Here is a 17,469-nt window from a genome sequence, read left to right on the forward strand (position 1 = left end):
CGGCCTAGGTGGGGAGAGCACAGACCTCACAGCTTCCTCCTGGTCAAAAGGAAGGTGTGTGGTGCAGATGGAGCCACAGGGCAGTAATGGCACATGCCAAAGGGCTGGGCTGGTGTCCTGAAAATCCTAGGAAGCCAAGTTGGTGCCACTGTCTCATTTGTGCTATCTAGCCAAGGCTGGTGGACCCAGCTCTGGGGCACTGCCCCATTCTCCCCACACAGGTCAATGCCCATGGCTGGAGAGCCAGTGCAGAACTGCACCCTGGGCCATGCGGGCAGCTGGAGGACCCAGCCCAGCTGTGCTCTGGGACGACTGCATATGCTGGAGAGTGCAGGGGAAGGGTCCTGACCCCACAGGCTCAATGCTCAGCTCAAGGTTGGTCCCTGCTTTCAATTGGTCCTGGCCTCCTGCCAGGCAGGAAGGGATAAGGCCAAGCGCCTCCTCGGGGAGTAGCGTGGTTCTGCTATGGCTGCCCAGAATATGCCCAACACCTCCATGCCAGGAATAAAACCATCTCTGCTGCACCAACAGCTGAAAAAGCTGCAGCCAGAGAGGCGGCAGCGCAGGGGCTGCAGGAGCCTCTTCTGGGGCCTCCTCAGGGTGCCAGGCCAAGCCAAAAGGGACACACACACACCCCGGCAGCGCTTGCCAGCTCCTGGAGGCTCTCTCCCGTGTGAAGGGACATAGAGTGGGCACAGACGCAGGCCAGCAGTGAGCCTGGCCCAACCTTCTGAACTGCTACCTGCACATCACTCTCCTCCCTGCTCCTTCGGGCCCCAACGCTGGACCTGAGCAACCCCTGCCAAGGAGCGCTGGGTGCGAAGGGGCCCAGGAGAGGCCAAGCAGCTCCTGGGACAGAGCCACAAGGGTGGGGTGGCAGCAGTGGCTCACTCCAGGGTCCCCAGGGCCTGCCCCCAGTAACACCAGCATTGTCTAAGGCAGGGGTCCCCAACCCCCGGTCCGCGGCCTCTTACAAACCGGGCCGCGAACCGACCCAGTGGACCTCCCGCAGGCGTGCCTGCGGGAGGTCTACCCGAGCCGCGGGACGAGCGCTCCCTCCGCAGTCATGCCTGCGGGAGGTCCGCTGCTCCCGGGGCTCCGGTGGACCTCCCGCAGGCATGACTGCGGCCGGTTCGCTGGGCGCGCGCCCCAGCTGCACCGCCCGCAGGCACGCCTGCGGGAGGTCCACCGGCTCCGGTTGAGCTGCCGCAGGCATGCCTGCGGGCGGTCCAGCTGAGCCGCGCAACCAGCGAACCGTCCGCAGTCATGCCTGCGGCAGCTCAACCAGAGGTCTACCCGAGCCGCGGGACGAGCGCTCCCTCCGCAGGCATGACCGGTCCCTGGTCCTGAAAAGGTTGGGGACCCCTGGTCTAAGGGACATGGGCCACCTTTCCATGGAGCCCAGACCCGCTCTGAGCATCCCTGGCAGGTGGGGGGCTACAGCCCTGTATCCACCCTGGCCCAACCCCCAGCTCCCCAAAGGCAGCAGTGACGGGCTGGGGGAGCCTGTCTGGGGCGATGCAGAAGCCCCGCTAGAGTCGGCATGGTCTCTGCCAGCCACGTACCTGCCCAGCTGAGGTGCCTGGGCTGATGGCAAACCCAGTGCGGGCAGGGACAGCTGACATGAGGGAGGTGCCCATTGGGGGCGAGGGGGCTGGAGCCATACAGAGCAAGCAAGCTGTTCACCCACGGGGAGGGGGGTGCAGAGCAGAGAGAGGAAGGAGCAGCACTGAGGCAGGGGACTCATGGGTGGTGGGAGCACAGTCCAGCAGGCAGCAGTTCTCATCCTCAGCTGCACTGGCACCGTCCCAGGGTCAGCCTGCAGACCAGGCATTGTGGGGGTGGGGGGAAAGGGGTGCACACAGACCAGGTGGTGCAGGGGGGAGGGCGGTGCAGGCATTGCCCAGCGGGCAGGGGGGGGAGCAGGCCCATCAGGCACTGCTGGGGTTGGGGAGGTGGACAATCACTAGCAGCTGCAGCTGTTTCTGACCAGGTCCCGTGGGGGGGGAGGACAGCACCTGCCTGGCCAGGCTCCACGCCCAGACCCTTGACCTGCATGGGGCACGTGAGTCCCCAGCCCCTCTTCCCATCACACACGGCCTCGAGGAGGCAGCAGGGGAGAGCCCTTCCTTGGGGCCCCTGCCAGCCCGTAACCCACATCCAGGAATTCTCCCGAGGCTGGAGCCCAGCAGAGCACCGCTGCCCTGGCACAGGAAGAGGCTATGCTGGTCACCACAAGGGGGAAGGACAGACAGACACATGCACACACGGCACCGAGCTATCCGCTCTCCCCATCGCACCCCCCCGGAGGAACGGCCAGCAATGCCCGGCCTGGCACACAGCCTCTGCCCCCAGCGCAGCTCATGTGGCCCAAGGCAGCAGTGCAAACCACAGGCAGCCCCCCCCAGGATGGAGCAGGCTCTGAGCAGGGACGAGCTCCATCTCCCTGCCTGTCCCGCCACAGAGGAGCGGGGCTGGCCCCGGGCCTGGGAACTCACTCGCAAGTGTTTGTTCAAAGCAGGTTTATTTGCTGAGCGAGCGGCCGGCCGTGCTAGGGCCTAAGGCAGGGCCGTGTGTGCTGACAAGTCCGGAGTGAGCGCCAGGCTCATGGGGGAGCCAGGCAGGGACTCCCCACTGCAGTCCCTGTGGGGAGTGGCCGCCTTGGCCTTGGCAGGCATGTTGGGGCCTGTGCCTCTCTGGGCCCAGTAGGAGGCAGACAGGCTCATGGCCGCCTGGAGCCGGGCCCAGGTCTGAGAGTTGTTGCTCTGCATGGCCTCGCAGAGGAGCCGGGCGTGCTCCCGCAGCTCTGCGATCTCCCGCTGGGTGCTGCTGTTCTGCCGGATCAGCTCCTTGGTCCGCAGGGTGACACCCAGCAGCCCCGACTTCCTCAGGATCTCCACCGTGTTGTGGAAGCGCCGCTGCTTCCCGAGGCTCGAGCCCAGCTTCTTGGAGGCCTTGGCCAGGATCCTCCCCTCCGCCAGGTCCAGGAGTGCTGGGCTCCCCTGGGCGGCGATGGAGCTGGGCGCCGGGCGAGCCAGCTCCGTGGAGGAGGTGACAGTGTTCTGGGACAGTGGCTCTGAGCTGCCAGCAGAGGGCACCTGCAGGGTGCCACCCTGGCACTGTTCCTCCCGCAGCTCACAGCTGGTGGGGGCATCCAACTCAGAGGACGACACCCAGGCCTCCTCCAGGCAAAAGCGCTTGCTCTTGGCATGGCCGGCACTGCCACTTGGGGGCAGGGGCCCAGCTGAAGCCTCGTTCTCCTGGCTGTGGCCCGGGTGTGGGGCGATCTTGGGGTAGGCGTTGAGGATGGGCAGGTAGGTGTCCTTGGCCTGTGGCTTCCGGCCAGGCAGCAGCGGCTTCAGCATGGCCGTAGTCATCGGCTGCTGGAGGAAGATGAGCCGGGCCGGGCCCTGCTCACTGTCCGGGCGGGCTTGGCCACTCCAGGTCAGAAGCTGGGTGCTGGAGGAAGCTCCCGGGGGCTGCAAGGGGAAGAGCAGGAGAGGAGGGTGAGCATCTAGCCAGCTACCTGGGCGCTGACCACCGAGAGCTGCGCACCTGGGCCACAAGGGGGCACGTGGGTGCTGGCTCTGCTCCTGCGTGGCCCCCTCACCTCGCAGCTTCACCTCTCCCACAGCCGTGTCTGGGGACAGCTCTGCGTCAGGCCCAGGGCTGCTTTTCCCTCCTCCCCCACCGACCATGCGGGACAGCGAGCCCCGTCCCCGTGACCTCGGGGAGCGGCCGATCTGCTGAGGCGCGTCCGAGCCCCAGGGACTCGGGGGGGTGGTGGGGGTTTGGGGCAGGAGGGCTACCTGTTTCAGGACAACGTTTTTGACAATGTAAACAGGGGTGAATCTGGTGAATGTGCTGGCGAGATCCGGCGCCGTCCGCAGCCTGGGCCCGTTGGTCGCCCAGTGTGAGGCACAGATGGACGGCTCCTCCGCTTCAGCCTGATCCAGCGTGCTCAGGGACTCCGAACTTGTGTCTGCACAGGGGGACAGGAGCAGAGTGTAAGAGGCCGTGGGGGGACAGTGGCTGGGCTGCCTGGTGGCAAGACGAGAGCCACAGGAAGGGGGCAGGCAACAAACCCCCCAGCTGCTGGCTGTATGCCCCACCCCCAAATGGCTTCAGCTCCAGGGGTATCTCCTGGCCAGCCCTGCAGCTAAGTCTGGCTCTGGGAGCCAGACATGGGGCCGTGAGGGCCCTGCCAGAGCCCCAGGCAATGGGTCCGTTCCTGTCTAGGCTGGAAGAGTCTGGGGCTGGGAGAGGTGGTGCCATGCAGAGCAGCCCAGAGTCTCCCCAAAAGCTCGCTTGGGGAGCAGAGGCCTGCTAGAGACGAGTGCCCAGCCCCTGCGCTGCACAGTGCCACCCATGGAGATTGTTCTGCTGAGACAGGACAGACCTTCCTAGGACAAAACACAAGCTGGGAGCCAGCTTCTAGTCCCACTCTAGCCCCTGCCAGTGGGGCAGTCTCCAGACGAGAGGGGCACAGGGGTTCCCCAAGACCCCCCGAGGCAGCTTTCCCAATCCTGCCAGCTGGCCCCGTCTCATGGCTGCCCCTGCAGTCTCACAGGGGTTGGAGGAAAGAGGAGCTTGGAGGCCCATGCGCAGGCTCTCGGGGGCTAGGAGAGGCTAATGAGGTGACATGGAGCTGGGGGAAGAGGACGCTGTTCAGGCCACTGAGTCAAACGCTCAGACGTGAGGAAATCCCAAGCCCCGGCCCCCTTGTGCGTCTGCATCGTGATGCCACTCGTAACTCATAGAATATCAGGGTTGGAAGGGACCTCAGTGACTGCACCTACCGCTTCTGATTTAGCGACACAGCGGGCCTGGCCTCCCATGCCCGTAGCCCATTATTATTGTGGCTACTGCTGAAGTTTTGCTGACAATGCAAGTGGGGGAAGGGACATGGTGATTTCCCCACAGCTCAGCTAAACGTGAGAGCAGAATTTCATGGGGAGAGGCGATGCCCTTCTCCAGCCCAGGCTCTCTCCCTGCCCAGCGTCAGAGGCCTGCTGCAAACACTGGGGGTGGCAGAGCCGCTATAATAAGGCAACAAAAACCTTTAATAATGGAAAGCATCAGGCAACTGAACTGAGAAGTCCCCACCAGCTCCCCTGACAGATCGGCTCTAAAACGGCCCCCGGGGGATGCAATAGGTGACAATATTCACCCAGGGCCACTAGAGGGCAACAGGGAACAGGCGACAGGAGGCACCAAAGAACTGACCCAAAAGCTGCTCCGTGGCTGGCCAGGGGCCTCTGGCCCATCCTGCTAAGGGGGCAGCACTGCATGGCCCCTCTACCCTGGGGCCTACTGGTAACGCCACACAATGGGTCTGGGGAGGAGAAGGGGCCCTGCTGCGTGCTGGGGGGGGGGCTCTGCAGGGAGGGAGGCCCAGGGGCCCTGCTGGTCATGGGAGCCCAGGGGCTTCATAACCCAAGGCCCCAGCAACCCTACGCCTCTCATCCCCAGACTGTGGGGTGCACTGGGGGACCAAAGCCAGCTTAGCCCAACTCCCCCTGCTCCACTTGGACCCCCCTGTCCTTCCCATGCACACAGCGCCCTTTGCGCCCTCTGCTCCCGGGGCAGGAGGGGATGGGGGGGCAGGCCGGGCCCAGCTCCAGGCTACCTGCTGCCTCCACCCCAGGAAACCAACTAGGCTCCTCGTACACCCCCACCCCTCCCAGTGGAGTCTCGTCCCAGGCGAAGAGTGGGGCAGAGGGATGGGGATGCGGCAGGGGAGGCCCAGAGATCGGTTGCTGCCCAGTGCTGACCCCGGGACACGTCTCTACCTGAGAAGCCAGAATCCTTCTCTGACTCGCTGGCTGGCGGGTGGGGACCCGGGGACTTCCTGCTGCCCTCGCCCCCCATGGCCGGCTTCTCCAACAGCCCCGTGCGCCCCTTGGAGCCGACGGTCGCCGCTGCTGTCCCCCCCACCGCCATGCCTCTCTCCAGGAGGGGCTGGCACGGCCTCTCTGTGGCGGGGGGCTTCTCCGCAGGCATCTCCAAGCCTGAAAGGGAAAAGCAGAGGATCAGGCGCCAAGGATGGGCTGCCCCAGGCTCCCCCCCACCCCCAGCTTCCTGCTGCATGAGGGAACCCCTGAGATAGCAACTCTCCTCATCCTGCCCCCACCTGAAGCACTGCATTGGGGGCAGGGGGAAGCCAGATGCTACCCAGCAGGCACTGACCCCCCCTGTTCCCGGGGACTACATGGGGTGGGGGGAAAATGCTTTTTGGGACAGATGTACCCCCACCCTGCCCCTCCCATGGGCTGAGCCTCCCTGCCACCATAGCCCCACACGGCCCCCCCAGACTCCCTGCCACACCCCCTAGCAACTCCCCGGCCCTCCCACCAGAGCCCCTCCCCACCACAACCCCATCAGCCCCCCGGAGTGGGAGCAAGGGCTGTTCCCTCCTGCAGCCACAGGAAACCCCACAGCAGGTCTGTGCACCCCCCAGCCTTCTCCAGCCACGCACCGAACCGCCCCCGCTTCTCCGGCAAGTGCAAACGCGCCCAGCCGCCTGCACCCCCCGCCCGGGGAAGAGGCCGGGTCCGTGCCCCTCCCGCGTGCATGTACCGACACGTGCGCGCTCCTGCCCGCCCCCCAGGTCAGGGGTGCGGCCCCGCAGCGCGGCCCCGCTCCCAGGGCAGCCGCCGCTCGCTCCCCTGTTACGTCACTAACCCGCCCGCGGGGAGGCCAAGCCGCCGCCGCCGCTAATCCCGGGGGGGCGGGGGGGGCGTGTCGCGCGGCAGCGGCCGCGGGCTGGCGCCGGTGCACGTGCCTGGCCACGCGGGGCGCCACGCGCCGGCCGGGAGACACGCGGCCCCCCCGGGCGGGGAGGGGCAGACGCAGGCGCGCTCGGCGCCGCACGCTCGCGGACACGTGGTGGGGGCAGCGCGGCCCGCGCAGTAACCGCGGGGGCGGGGGAGAGAGACACCTGTCCGCGGCCAGAGCCCCAGTCCCCGGCCCGCGAGCGCCTCGCTGGGAGCCCCGCTCCCGGGGGGCAGCCCGAGCAGGGGCACGGGGCAGAGCCCTGGCGGGGCTGGGACAAGGGGCCAGGGAGGGTGCAAGGAGGCCAGGCAGGGCACAGGGGAGGCAGAGCAGAGCCCTGGCAGGGCTGGGAGGAGCAGTCGGGCAGGGCACAGGGGAGGGGCTGGGAGGAAGCTCTGGACCTAGGCAGTGATGAAGGAGGTTCTGCACCGGTGGGCGAGGAAGCAGGGACACTTGATTTAAGAACTCCCCGTGGTGGAGACCTGCCCATAGCTCTGGGGGTGACACGCACTGTGGTGGCTTTCCGGGCTGAGGTTTCAGTCCAGGCATTGCAGCAAGCTGACCCTTTGCAAGATGAGCCAGTATCAAATCTTTGGCCCATCCGTCCTTCCACACTGATCATCACCCCTTGCTAAGCTCCATATGCTGAACTCCATGACCCCCTCAGTCCTTCCATCATCCTCGTGGCTCCTCTCTGACCCGCTCCACTTTACCAACCGCCAGCAGCGGTTGCACCAGAACCACTCCAGAGGGAAACTAACCTCCCTGCTCCTGCTTGAGGATCCCATTTTTGCATTCCCAGATCATATTCGCCCTGTGGGCCCACACAGCACTGGGCAAGCTCACATTCAGCTGATTCTCTACCCCTCTGTCAGCAGGGGCCTGGCGCTCGCAGGCATCCCTCGGTCTCAACAGACCACCCCCCTCCCCCCCCCCAGGACATCACCCCTTAGGCCAGGGCCCACGTGTGTAACAGGGACACAAAACCCCCATCAGCCCTTTGATCATCTTCAGCCTCTCTTGGCCTGTCCCCATGCAGACAGGGTGCAGCCTGCCTAGGATTCAGAGAGGAGCTGGGGGTGCCATCAGGGCCAGAGAGAAAGGACTTGGCTTGGAGCTCAGTGACTCAGCTACTTCTACCACTGCCAGCCATAGGGTGCTGAGGGGGCAGTGTCCACGGAAGGAAGCTTGGCCCGGTGGGGAGGAAACAAGGAGATGGGGGGCCAGGCCACTACTCTGCCACCATGAGCACTCGCTCCCTTAGCCTTTGTGTCTCAATCCCCTCTGTGGGGCAGGCGAGCAGCCCGGGGGCACAGGCGGATAACGCACTGGGAGTGGGCAGGCACTACTGCGATGGGGGGCAGAGCAGGACCACTGGCACTGATTAAGGAAATGCAGCTGCAGAGCCAACCTCCAAACAATGGAGCAGAGTAAGCGGCAGGGCTGGCGCGGGCTCCTCTGAGCTATCCCAGAGCACGCAACAACCAGCAGCCCCCACCCCCAGACACTGCAGCTACAAATCACAAAGGGAAACCATTGTGATCACCCTATCTGACCTGCCCCAGCACCCCACCCAATGCCCCAGCGGCTCGGGGGAATCCCTCGGCTTGCACCCTGGTTCAGCTTTGCACCGTACTCATCCCCACGGCCCCTGGGCACCTAACTGGCTTGGAGAGGCACGCGGCCAGGTGAACGACTGGAGAAGGGCAGCAAGCCAAGGGCAATGCTACTGGACCTGGGAGGGGGTGTCTCCGACACTCCTGCAGGACATTTCACCAGCTGGACGGCCCAGGGTGGCACAGTCATTCACTGGCTCCCACAGGGAAATCACCACCCATTTTCAGCCAGGGAGGTGAAGCCACTTGCCAAGGTCTCACATACTGGGGCAGATCTTCTGCAGCTCAGCACCCAGCACAGCCCACTGGGGGCAAACGCAGCCCAGCAAAGCTGTGATAAAGAACCCAGGAATCCCCTGCTCTGACCACAGGACCCCCTGCCACTGCCACTGTTGAAACACACAAGGCCCGGAGAGGGAAGGAGGCACAGACAGAACAAATATGGGTGAGCGCGCGCGCCTGGAGAAAGGCAGCTGATTTCCCAAGCAGAGAGCAAATCCACAGCAGGGCAAGCAGTGGGATCTGGCCCTGGCCATGAGGGGCTGCAACAGCAGAGCCCCCACCCCATCCTTCACCCTGTGGGAAAGCCTACACCACCTTTGGGATGGGCTCTCCGAAGAGGTCTGAGCCCTCTCACTGACCCCCAAGCTGCTCTCTCAAGTGCCAGTCCCCAAAGGTGCCCTGCAGTCCCACTCTTCTTGGTATCCCAGTGCTCAGGCCTCAGCTGCACGGTGCAATCCTACCAGCAGCAATACCCTGCCTCACGGCTGCCAGGTGTCAGGTGTGGGAAGAGGGCCACCCACTCTACTCCAGCCCAGAGCCGCTGCCCTGAGCTCCACCAGTCACACAGGGCTCCGGTGGCTGCTCTGCACAGACACGAGGGCGGCTGCTGGGCGAGCTGCGGCAGGTGCAGAGCCACGTGTGTGTTTACACCTTGCCTCCTCCGAGCCCAGAGATGGGAGTGCTCCCAGCTCACGCCAGTGCACTGCAAACACCTAGGAATGGGCAGGGCTGGGACTACCAGGGAGGGGCCTCGGCCAGTGCCCCAAGCGAGGTGCAATGAAGCTAAGGCAAGGGGAGCAGGCAGCCCCCAAGCTGCCGGCGGGGGGTGGGGAGGACATCCTCCTGGCCTCCCCGGGCTGCTGCTGCCCCAGGCCTCGGCTAGGCCACAGGAATGGAGCTCACCCCCAAGCACCCTGCCCAGCCGGACCAGCCCAGCAGTCACTCCCGGGCTCCCCAGTCCCGCTGCCTTCACAACCCCCGCACCCCCACACAAAGGAGCATGTCCACCCTGATGCAGCGTCTCCTGGGGGAGCCAGGCAGGTGGTGCCCTCCCTGAGACCGGACACCACCAAACTCTACCCAGGGACGGCGCAGGCCACGAGAGCAGGGAGGCCCAGCTGGCCCAGGCGCTAGGGGACAATGACCATCGAGGACTCCTAAGGGTGCTCTAGCCTAGGTGCACCCACGCTCCCCGAGAGCCTATAGCCAGTGTGCTCAGACAGCAGCCACCTCACCTCATTCTACATCAGGGGTCGGCAACCTTTCAGAAGCGGTGTGCCCAGTCTTCATGTATTCACTCTAATTTAAGGTTTCGCAGGCCAGTCATACATTTTAACATTTTTAGAAGGTCTCTTTCTCTTAGTCTATAATATAGAACTAACCTATTGTTGTATGTAAAGTAAGGTTTTTAAAATGTTTAAGAAGCCATCAGAGCCCCACAGAAGGTGGGAAACACCATTTGCCCCACATCACAGCAGCCCATGTGGGGAGAGACTCCAGCCTGCCTCCCCCAAGCCACACTGCTACCTAGTCGGCTCTGCCCCAAGCCCTGGACGACTGGGGAAGGCCACACCGGGTTGCAGCATGGGGGAAGGGGAAGACCACCCAGAAAGGGATTGGTGTCCAGCTTGCTCAGGGAGGGGGCTGTGGCCAGATGGGGGCAGTTCAAACTCCCTAGCTGTGGGCAATGGAGTTTAGAAAAGGAAGGGGGGGGGCAGAGGAGCAGGGGGACGTGCAGCCCAGAGGATTGTGGCACCTGAGGAGGTGGGGGCCGCTGAGCCCCCCCAATCATGCCACAGGCTGTGCCCACCTCTGCCCCTTGCAGCCCACCCTGCAGGCTGCCTGGCTCTCCCTGTGCCCACTCCAGCCCTTCAGTGGCACTGCTGGAGGAGGGAGATCGCAGCCCTTGTCCTGCTCAACCCATCCCTAATCCTGGCTCTGCTTCCCTGCCCCACCCAACCCGTGGGTCACAGCCCCTCCCCACGCTGGGAAGGATTCCAGGGCCAAGCCAAGGGACTGTTCACCCCGGCCAGCCAGGCGAGGCTCCCAGTCTCAGCTAGACATGCTCTCAGGCACAGCTCTCATGCCTCCCAAAGCGGCTTCTTTCCGCTGCCTGTTTAATCCTCTCCAGGGGCTTTCCAGTGGCCCAGCCCCAGCTGTCTGGAGAGCACAGCAGCCGTGCAGTGGAAAGGCCCAGCTCTGTCCACGTGGGAAGGGCTGAGCCACACGTAGGGGGGGCTCTTCCTTCACCCCACTCCAAGGTACTGCACCTTTCAGACATGCAGGGATCCCAGTTCTGGCACCAAGCAGGCCCAGGTGGTCCCGGCGTAGGGACACCAGGGAATTCAAAAGGGCTGCGAGCTCCACTGATGCTTCGCATACAGCCCCCGTGGGGAGAGAAAACTCAGCTTCCCATGTCCCAGCCAGGAGCCAGGGATCAGCGCTAGGCCCCACCTCCTCCCAGAGCTGGAAACAGAACCCAGGAGTCCTGGGTCCAAGCCCCGGCTCAAACCACCAACCTCTCCCCCGCACACACTCCCCTCAGTAATGTCACTAGTTCATTCAAGCCCTGACAACATCCAGATCTCACTCTCACTGTTCAGAGATGGGACGTCTCTAGCACAGGTTGGATCCACACAGAGCAGCCACCTTGTCTGACACATGCAGCAGGAGGCCAGCAGCCAGGCTATTGCGAAAGGTCCCGTGGCTCTCACCTCCCCCAGACACCGAGGGCTCTGCTCCTGCCCTGAACACTGGCACCCCCTGCCCTCGAATTCTGTCTGGGGGAGGCCAGCTGGGAAGTTCCCGCTCTGTGGGCAATAGAGCTGCCCAGTCCTTGTGGAGGGGAACAGGATTGCAGGAGACAGGGACAGGGGCTCCATCTGCGGGCAGCACAAACAGCAGCCTCCTCCAAGGAGCTGCCCTGGAACCAATGCCAAGGGCCCCCCGGAGCCAGCCCGTGCAAAGCCTGGAGAAGCAGCACGGCCCGGGGCGGAGGGTGGGACTGGGCGGCAAGGCTCCCAGGTACTGTCCCAGCTCTTGGATCCTGTCCCCGTCCCTGGGCTAATGCCCTCTGGGCGCCAGTCCTGGGGAAGGAAGTGCCCAGTGCAGCTGCTGCTGTGCACGGTGGGGGCTGGAGCAGAGGCTGTGCAATGCTGGACTTGGTGGCAAGGGCTTGATTGCTACTCGGTTGGGCGAGCGAGTTCATGCCCTCTGGGGGGTCGTTGTCTCTGTCTAGGGCACGAGCTAGTGGTCATAGCAAAGGCAGGGGCTCCCCCAGCTCCGCTGTCCAGTTTCACCACAGCTTGTGCTCCAGGGAGCAACTGGACTCCGACGACAACCCATCAACTACTGCACTGTCCTCTCAAGCCAGTGGCAATTGCTCCCACGGAGCAGCTGCACCAGGAGCAAGCACCGCCCCCCCACCCCCGAAGTATCCAGTCATCTCTACACAAGTGGCACAATGGAGAAATAACCCCACCCCAAGGCCAGACCTACAACCACAGCCTAAGAGCCAACACACCTCCCCCCACTGCCCAGTCCTTTCCAGCTGCCTCATGGCAGCACACGGGAGATTTGAGGCCATGCAGAACGGAGCACACTGCATAGCAGACTGGTTGGTGCAGACAGGGCAAAGCCTGTCCCATGGAATTCCCCAAAGCCCTCCAACCCCAATGGGCAACGGCCGCATTTCCCCGGAGCTGCAGCTTCCGCCGCCCAGCAGCAGGTCCCTGGTGGACAGTGTCTGTCTCTTCCCCCACAGCAGATCAGCCGTACTAACTGCCAGCTCCCAGAGCATCTCCAGCCTAGCACCTGCTGGGGGGTCGCTATGCAGACCACACAGTCAGTCCGGGGGAGGGGGGGGGTGTGGCTTGCAGTCTCATGGCCTGGCACCGAGCTGGCACAGGGTCCAGGCCTGTCTGCTGGGAGAGCCACTCATGCACCTTGCACCCATTCCTCATATCAGCCAGACACCGACTTCCTCCCCACCCCACCAGCCCTCACTCCACACCTTTGTCCACCAACACCTCAGAGGCACTGAGGTGTCCAGCACGTGCCTCGGATTCCCACTGGCCAAGGGGTGTTTTGCGTCCAACTCATCACCTCTCCCAGGACACACATTCCCCAGCCACAAGCTGGGTTGTTCCCCGGAGGAGTCTGCCTGCCCCACAAGTCACTCCTCAGGGGTCCCAGCCAGGCCGAGACTGAACCCCAGCAGCTCCCAGGAGATGCAAGAGGAGAGCGTTTACCCCAGCAGGGGCTCCTGGGCCCTGGCTTGGGACACACAATGGCTGCCCCGGGAACACCCAGACCTACAGCAGGGAGAGGGGGCTGGGAATTCAGCCAGGCCCCAGGCCACTCACTCTCCCTGCACAGGAGCACCCTTGGCACAGCCTGTACCCCCTGCACAGCGCAGCCTGGCCGGTGCAGGGCGCCCCAGGAGCAGGGGGAGGGCATCTTTCCTGGCAGCGGGTCCCCAACTGAGCCTGGCCCTTAGCTGTATTCTGAGGAATCAGCCAGGGGCTGCAGGGCCTGGGTTACGGTGCACGACAGAGTCCCTCTGGAAAGGCATTCAGCACGCCCTCCCCCGTCCTTCCACCCTTTTACAGTGCGGGGGAGAATCCGACACCCCCCGCAGCTCCACTGCCCCCACCCCCACCTGCCAGAGCCATGGCTAACCAGTGGCAATAGCACCCCCAGGACTCAGTAAAGGAGACTGAGCTGCCTTCAGATTGGGGTGTGAATGGGGGCAAAGCGTCTCTGCACCATGCAGCCAGCCCTGCATTGGACAGGGCCCTGGAAGCGAGGTCCTCAGCCAACCCCCAGAGGGAGGGGCCGCTCCCTCGCTCACCCACCCCATAGCTCAGCCCCACACACCACAAAGGGCATTTCGACCTGCCAGTGGGTGCCCAGGGTCCAGCTCCGAACTGAACAAAGCAACAACCCCGTGACCTGTGATCCACCCTGCAATAGCCTCAGGCCAGCTTCCCATGGCCCCCCAGCAGGTAACCCCGCCACACACACGCCCCACAAAGCAGCAAGTGGGAGTCCTAAAATGTCCCCCAACGTCCCCATATCCCCGGGGGCACCAACATCCTGAGCCCCCCACTCCATATCCTAGGGCACCCCCACCCCCACATACTGAGGGGGCATCCCACACACATGCACTCATCCTGAGTACCCCACCTCCACATCCAGGGAGAGCCCCATCCCAGGAGGAACCGAAGCAGCAGAACAGGTGTTGGGGGGGGGGGGAGAGGGAGAATTACCCAAGGTGCTCTGGTATCTATTGCTCGCTCAGGAGGGCTAGAGTTCCCCAAGAAGCAGGCCAGGATTCCAGGGGGAATCAGGTTCTGACAAGGAGGGATTAGGGGGGAAGTTTGGAGGGGGCAGGGGGTTGGCAGGTTTTGAGAGGTTCCAGGAGGCTCGGGGTTCCCTGGGGAACAGGGAGGTCCCTAGGGGGGCAGTTATCTACTTCTCGCCCCAGGGGAATTCAGAGGCCAAGGGGGTTAGAGGTTTGGGGGCATTCCAGGGGACTAGGGTGGTTGCCGGGGCGGGCCGTACCTGCCTCTCACCCCAGGAGAATTCAGGGGGGCCCAAGAGGTTTGGGGGGGCAGAGAATTGAGAGGCCCTAGGGGGCAGGGTGGCCAGTACCTGCCTCTCACCCTAGGAGAATTCAGGGGACCCAGTGGGTATGTGTGGGTGGAGGATTGGGGGTCCTGGGGGCAGGGGGTCCCAGTGGGCTAACACCCTGGGGGAGTTCAGGAGAGCCCAGGGGGTTTGAGAAGGGGAGGACTGAGGGGCCTCAGGAGAGTTGGGGGGGCAGTACCTGCCTCTTGCCCCAGGGGAGTTCAGAGGGACCCAGGAGGTCAGGGGACAGAGGAATGGGGGGTCCCGGGAGGCAGGAGGGTCAATTCTTACCTCTCGGCTCAGGGGTGGCCCAGCAGGTTTGGGTGGCAGAGGATTGGCGGGCCCCAGGGGTTTGGGGGCAGAGGACTGGGGGGCCCCAGGGGAGTTCAGGGGCCTGGGGGCAGTCGGAAGTGGAGGACTGGGGGGCTCCGGGGGGGGTCAGGAGCAGAGGACTGGGGGGGCCTGCGGGAGTTTCGGGGGCCTCGGGGGTTGGGGGTGGAGGACTGGGGGACCCCAGAGGGTCAGGGGCAGAGGACTGGAGATCCCTGGGGAGTTCAGGGAGCCCCGGGGGGCTAAGAGCAGAGGACTGGGGGACAGGGGAGTTCAGGGGACCGCGGAGGGCAGGGGCAGAGGACTGGGGAGTGGGCCTGGGGGAGTTCAGGGGGCTCTGGGGGGTTGGGAGCAGAGGACTGGGGGAGTTTGTGGTAGTCGGGGGTAGAGGACTGGGGGGGCCCCGGGGGTCGGAGGACTACGGGAGCTCGAGGTAGGCAGGGGGTCGAGGGCAGAGGACTAGGGGGGCGGGGGGTCCCAGGGGAGGTCAGGGGGCCCAGGGGGTTGGAGATGGAGAACTGGGAGGTCCGGGGGGTTGGGGGCGGAGGACTGGGGAGTCGGGGGAGTTCGGGGGGCGGAGGACTGGGGGGGCCCGGGGAAGGGCAGGGGAGTTCGGGGAAGGTCGGGGGGCCCCGGGGGCGGAGAACTGGGGGGGCAGAGGACTGGGGGTCCCCGGGGAAGGTCGGGAGCGGAGGACTGGGGTAGCCGGGGGGTCGGGGGCAGGGGAGTTCGGGGGAGGCAGAGAACGGGGGGGCCCGGGGGCCCGAGGACTGGGGGGTTGGGGGACCCCGGGGGGTTGAGAGCGGAGAACTGGGGGGATGGGGGGAGCCGGGGGGTCAGTACCTGCCTCTCGCCCCGATTCTTCCGCCGCACAGACTCAGACACAAAGACTCAACTGTGACCCCGCCCCTCGCGCACCCTGACAGCGCCGGCAACCAATTGGCACCTCCGCCGCGAAGGGGGCGGGGCGAGCGGCGCGGCCCCGACGCCACGTGCGGAAGCGGAGCCTGGTGCGTGTCCACGTGAGGGGCGTGGAGAGAACGCGGAGACATGTGCGGGGGCGGGACCCGGGGAAGAAGGGGCGGGGCCTCTTGGTCATACTCCCCGCGTGGGGGCGGGGCCCGTACGCGCGGCGCTACGGGGCGCCCGAGGGAGCCGCAGTATCGATGCTCCTGCCCCCCGGCATCCCCCAGGGGTCCGAATGAGCTGCCAGCCCCACCCCAACAGTCCCTCCAGCGCCCCCCAACTTGGGCTGCCGGCCCTGCCTCTCACCAGCCCCCAGCCTGGGCTGTTTGCCCTGTCCCCCAGTAGACCCCCCTCTCCTGCCCCAGCAACCCTCCAACCCTGAGCTAGTGACCCTGTCCCCTAGCAGCCCCCAATCTGGGCTGCTAGCCCTGCCCTCAGTAGCCCCCTCCTGCTCCCCAGCAGTAACCCACTCCTGACCCTGCCACCCCAAAAAGTGATGGAACCCCATCTCTGCTAGAAAACCCTTCCCCCTTCAGTGACACTTCCTCACTGGCAATGTGTTGTCGCAGCACAGCGCAGTGCTCTAAAAAAAAAGCACCTCCTAAGCGATAAAGTTGCAGCACTGTAAAGTGCCAGTGTAGACAAGCCCTAAGCCAGTATCACCAAGCTCAAGAATTAAAAAATCGTGAATCAGGTCCCAGTATGAATGAGTCTGGCTTAAAAATGTAAGAGTTTTTTTTTTTTACCAGTAATTCGCATGTGGCCTGGTTCTTTGCTTTCTGAGCATTAGTGCCATCCTCAAGTCACATTTTCCAGCTTCTCCAGAATCAGGGATGCAGGATACTTTTCTCTTCAATGAGGTTCTGCTGTGATCCCCTGACTCCTGCAGTTGGGGCTGCGTGAGCTACGCCAAGAAGTGCTCGAGTCTCTAGAGAATTGGCAAGACTTCCCACCCCCATTTCTATCAGGGACCCATCTGCAAACCCCAAATCCAGATGTATACATCTAAGAACAAGGAATTTCAGCCAGACCTACAGGATGGGGAAACCTATTCTGGGAAGCAGTGATTCTGAAAAAGACTTGGGGGTGATGGGGGAGAATCAGCTAAACGTGAGCTCCCAGTGTGATATTGTGGCCAAAAGAGCTAATGCCCCTGGGATGCATAAACAGGGGACTCAAGTAAGAGCACAGAAGTGATTTTACCTCTGTATTTGGCACTGGTCCAATCGCTGCTGGAATCCTGGGTGCCCACAATTCAAGAAGCATGTTGATAAATCAGAGAGGGGCCAGGGAAGAGTCATGAGAATGATTAAAGGATTAGAAAACCTGCCTTAGAGTGAGAGACTCAAAAAGCTCAACCTTGACAAAGAGCCTTGATTTCAGTCAATCACAGTCTCTCAGTACCTACCTGGGAAACAAACATTTAATAACAGGCTCTTCAATCTAGTAGCAAAAGGTCTAACAGGGTCCTATGGAAGCTGGAGCTAAACAAATTCAGATTGGAAATAAACCCTAATTTTTTCCTGATGAGGGTATTTAAACATTGAAAAGGTTGCCAAGGGTCATGGTGGATTCTCCATCAGCAGCAATAAATCAAGGTTGAAGGACAAGATTTTTCTAAAGCTCTGCTCTAGGAATTCTTGTGGGGCAGTTCTTGGGCCTGTGCTGTCAGGGGGTCAGACCGGACAATCAAAAAGGTCACATCCAGCTTTATAATCTCTGAACCCAACCCCAACAGGGACCCACTGCAAGGCAAGGGCTGCATCCAAGCTGTGAGAACCCCACGTTTAGCATCAGGGAAGCGACGCACCCTGAGATGAAGGGGAACATGAAGGTCATGCAGTTCAGCTCCAGAAGACCAGGAGATGGC

General features: G+C 63.4%; 1 protein-coding gene across 3 annotated transcripts; it reads right to left on the bottom strand.

Annotated features, from left to right (window-relative positions):
- Nucleotides 1–2,507: 2,507 nt before the first annotated feature.
- Nucleotides 2,508–15,602, bottom strand: LOC123350093 (CLOCK-interacting pacemaker-like). 3 transcript variants are annotated; one of them, XM_044988462.1, is made up of 4 exons: nucleotides 15,481–15,602; nucleotides 5,793–6,011; nucleotides 3,810–3,982; nucleotides 2,508–3,479 (listed from the first exon to the last, which is right to left on the bottom strand). In XM_044988462.1, exons 2-4 carry the CDS (start codon nucleotides 6,001–6,003, stop codon nucleotides 2,559–2,561), a joined length of 1,305 nt encoding a protein of 434 aa, XP_044844397.1. In that variant the 5' UTR covers nucleotides 6,004–6,011; nucleotides 15,481–15,602; the 3' UTR covers nucleotides 2,508–2,558. The 3 variants fall into 3 exon arrangements, with proteins under 3 accessions (XP_044844397.1, XP_044844396.1, XP_044844395.1); XM_044988461.1 differs by having other exon boundaries at nucleotides 15,477–15,577; XM_044988460.1 differs by lacking the exon at nucleotides 15,481–15,602 and adding an exon at nucleotides 6,479–6,603.
- Nucleotides 15,603–17,469: the final 1,867 nt, after the last annotated feature.

This window comes from Mauremys mutica, chromosome 15 (assembly GCF_020497125.1).
Source record: "Mauremys mutica isolate MM-2020 ecotype Southern chromosome 15, ASM2049712v1, whole genome shotgun sequence".
In the NCBI taxonomy this organism is placed as follows: Eukaryota; Metazoa; Chordata; order Testudines; family Geoemydidae; genus Mauremys; species Mauremys mutica.

Bases quoted from the DNA above. Each gene is read 5' to 3' on its own strand.
- LOC123350093 (XM_044988460.1), bottom strand. From the start codon at position 6,575: ATGCACGCGGGAGGGGCACGGACCCGGCCTCTTCCCCGGGCGGGGGGT. The intron at 6,012-6,478 runs GTGCGTGGCTGG...TTTCCCTTTCAG, and splicing joins GGAGAAGCGGGGGCGGTTCG to GCTTGGAGATGCCTGCGGAG. The intron at 3,480-3,809 runs GTAGCCCTCCTG...TTCCCCTTGCAG, and splicing joins AAAACGTTGTCCTGAAACAG to CCCCCGGGAGCTTCCTCCAG.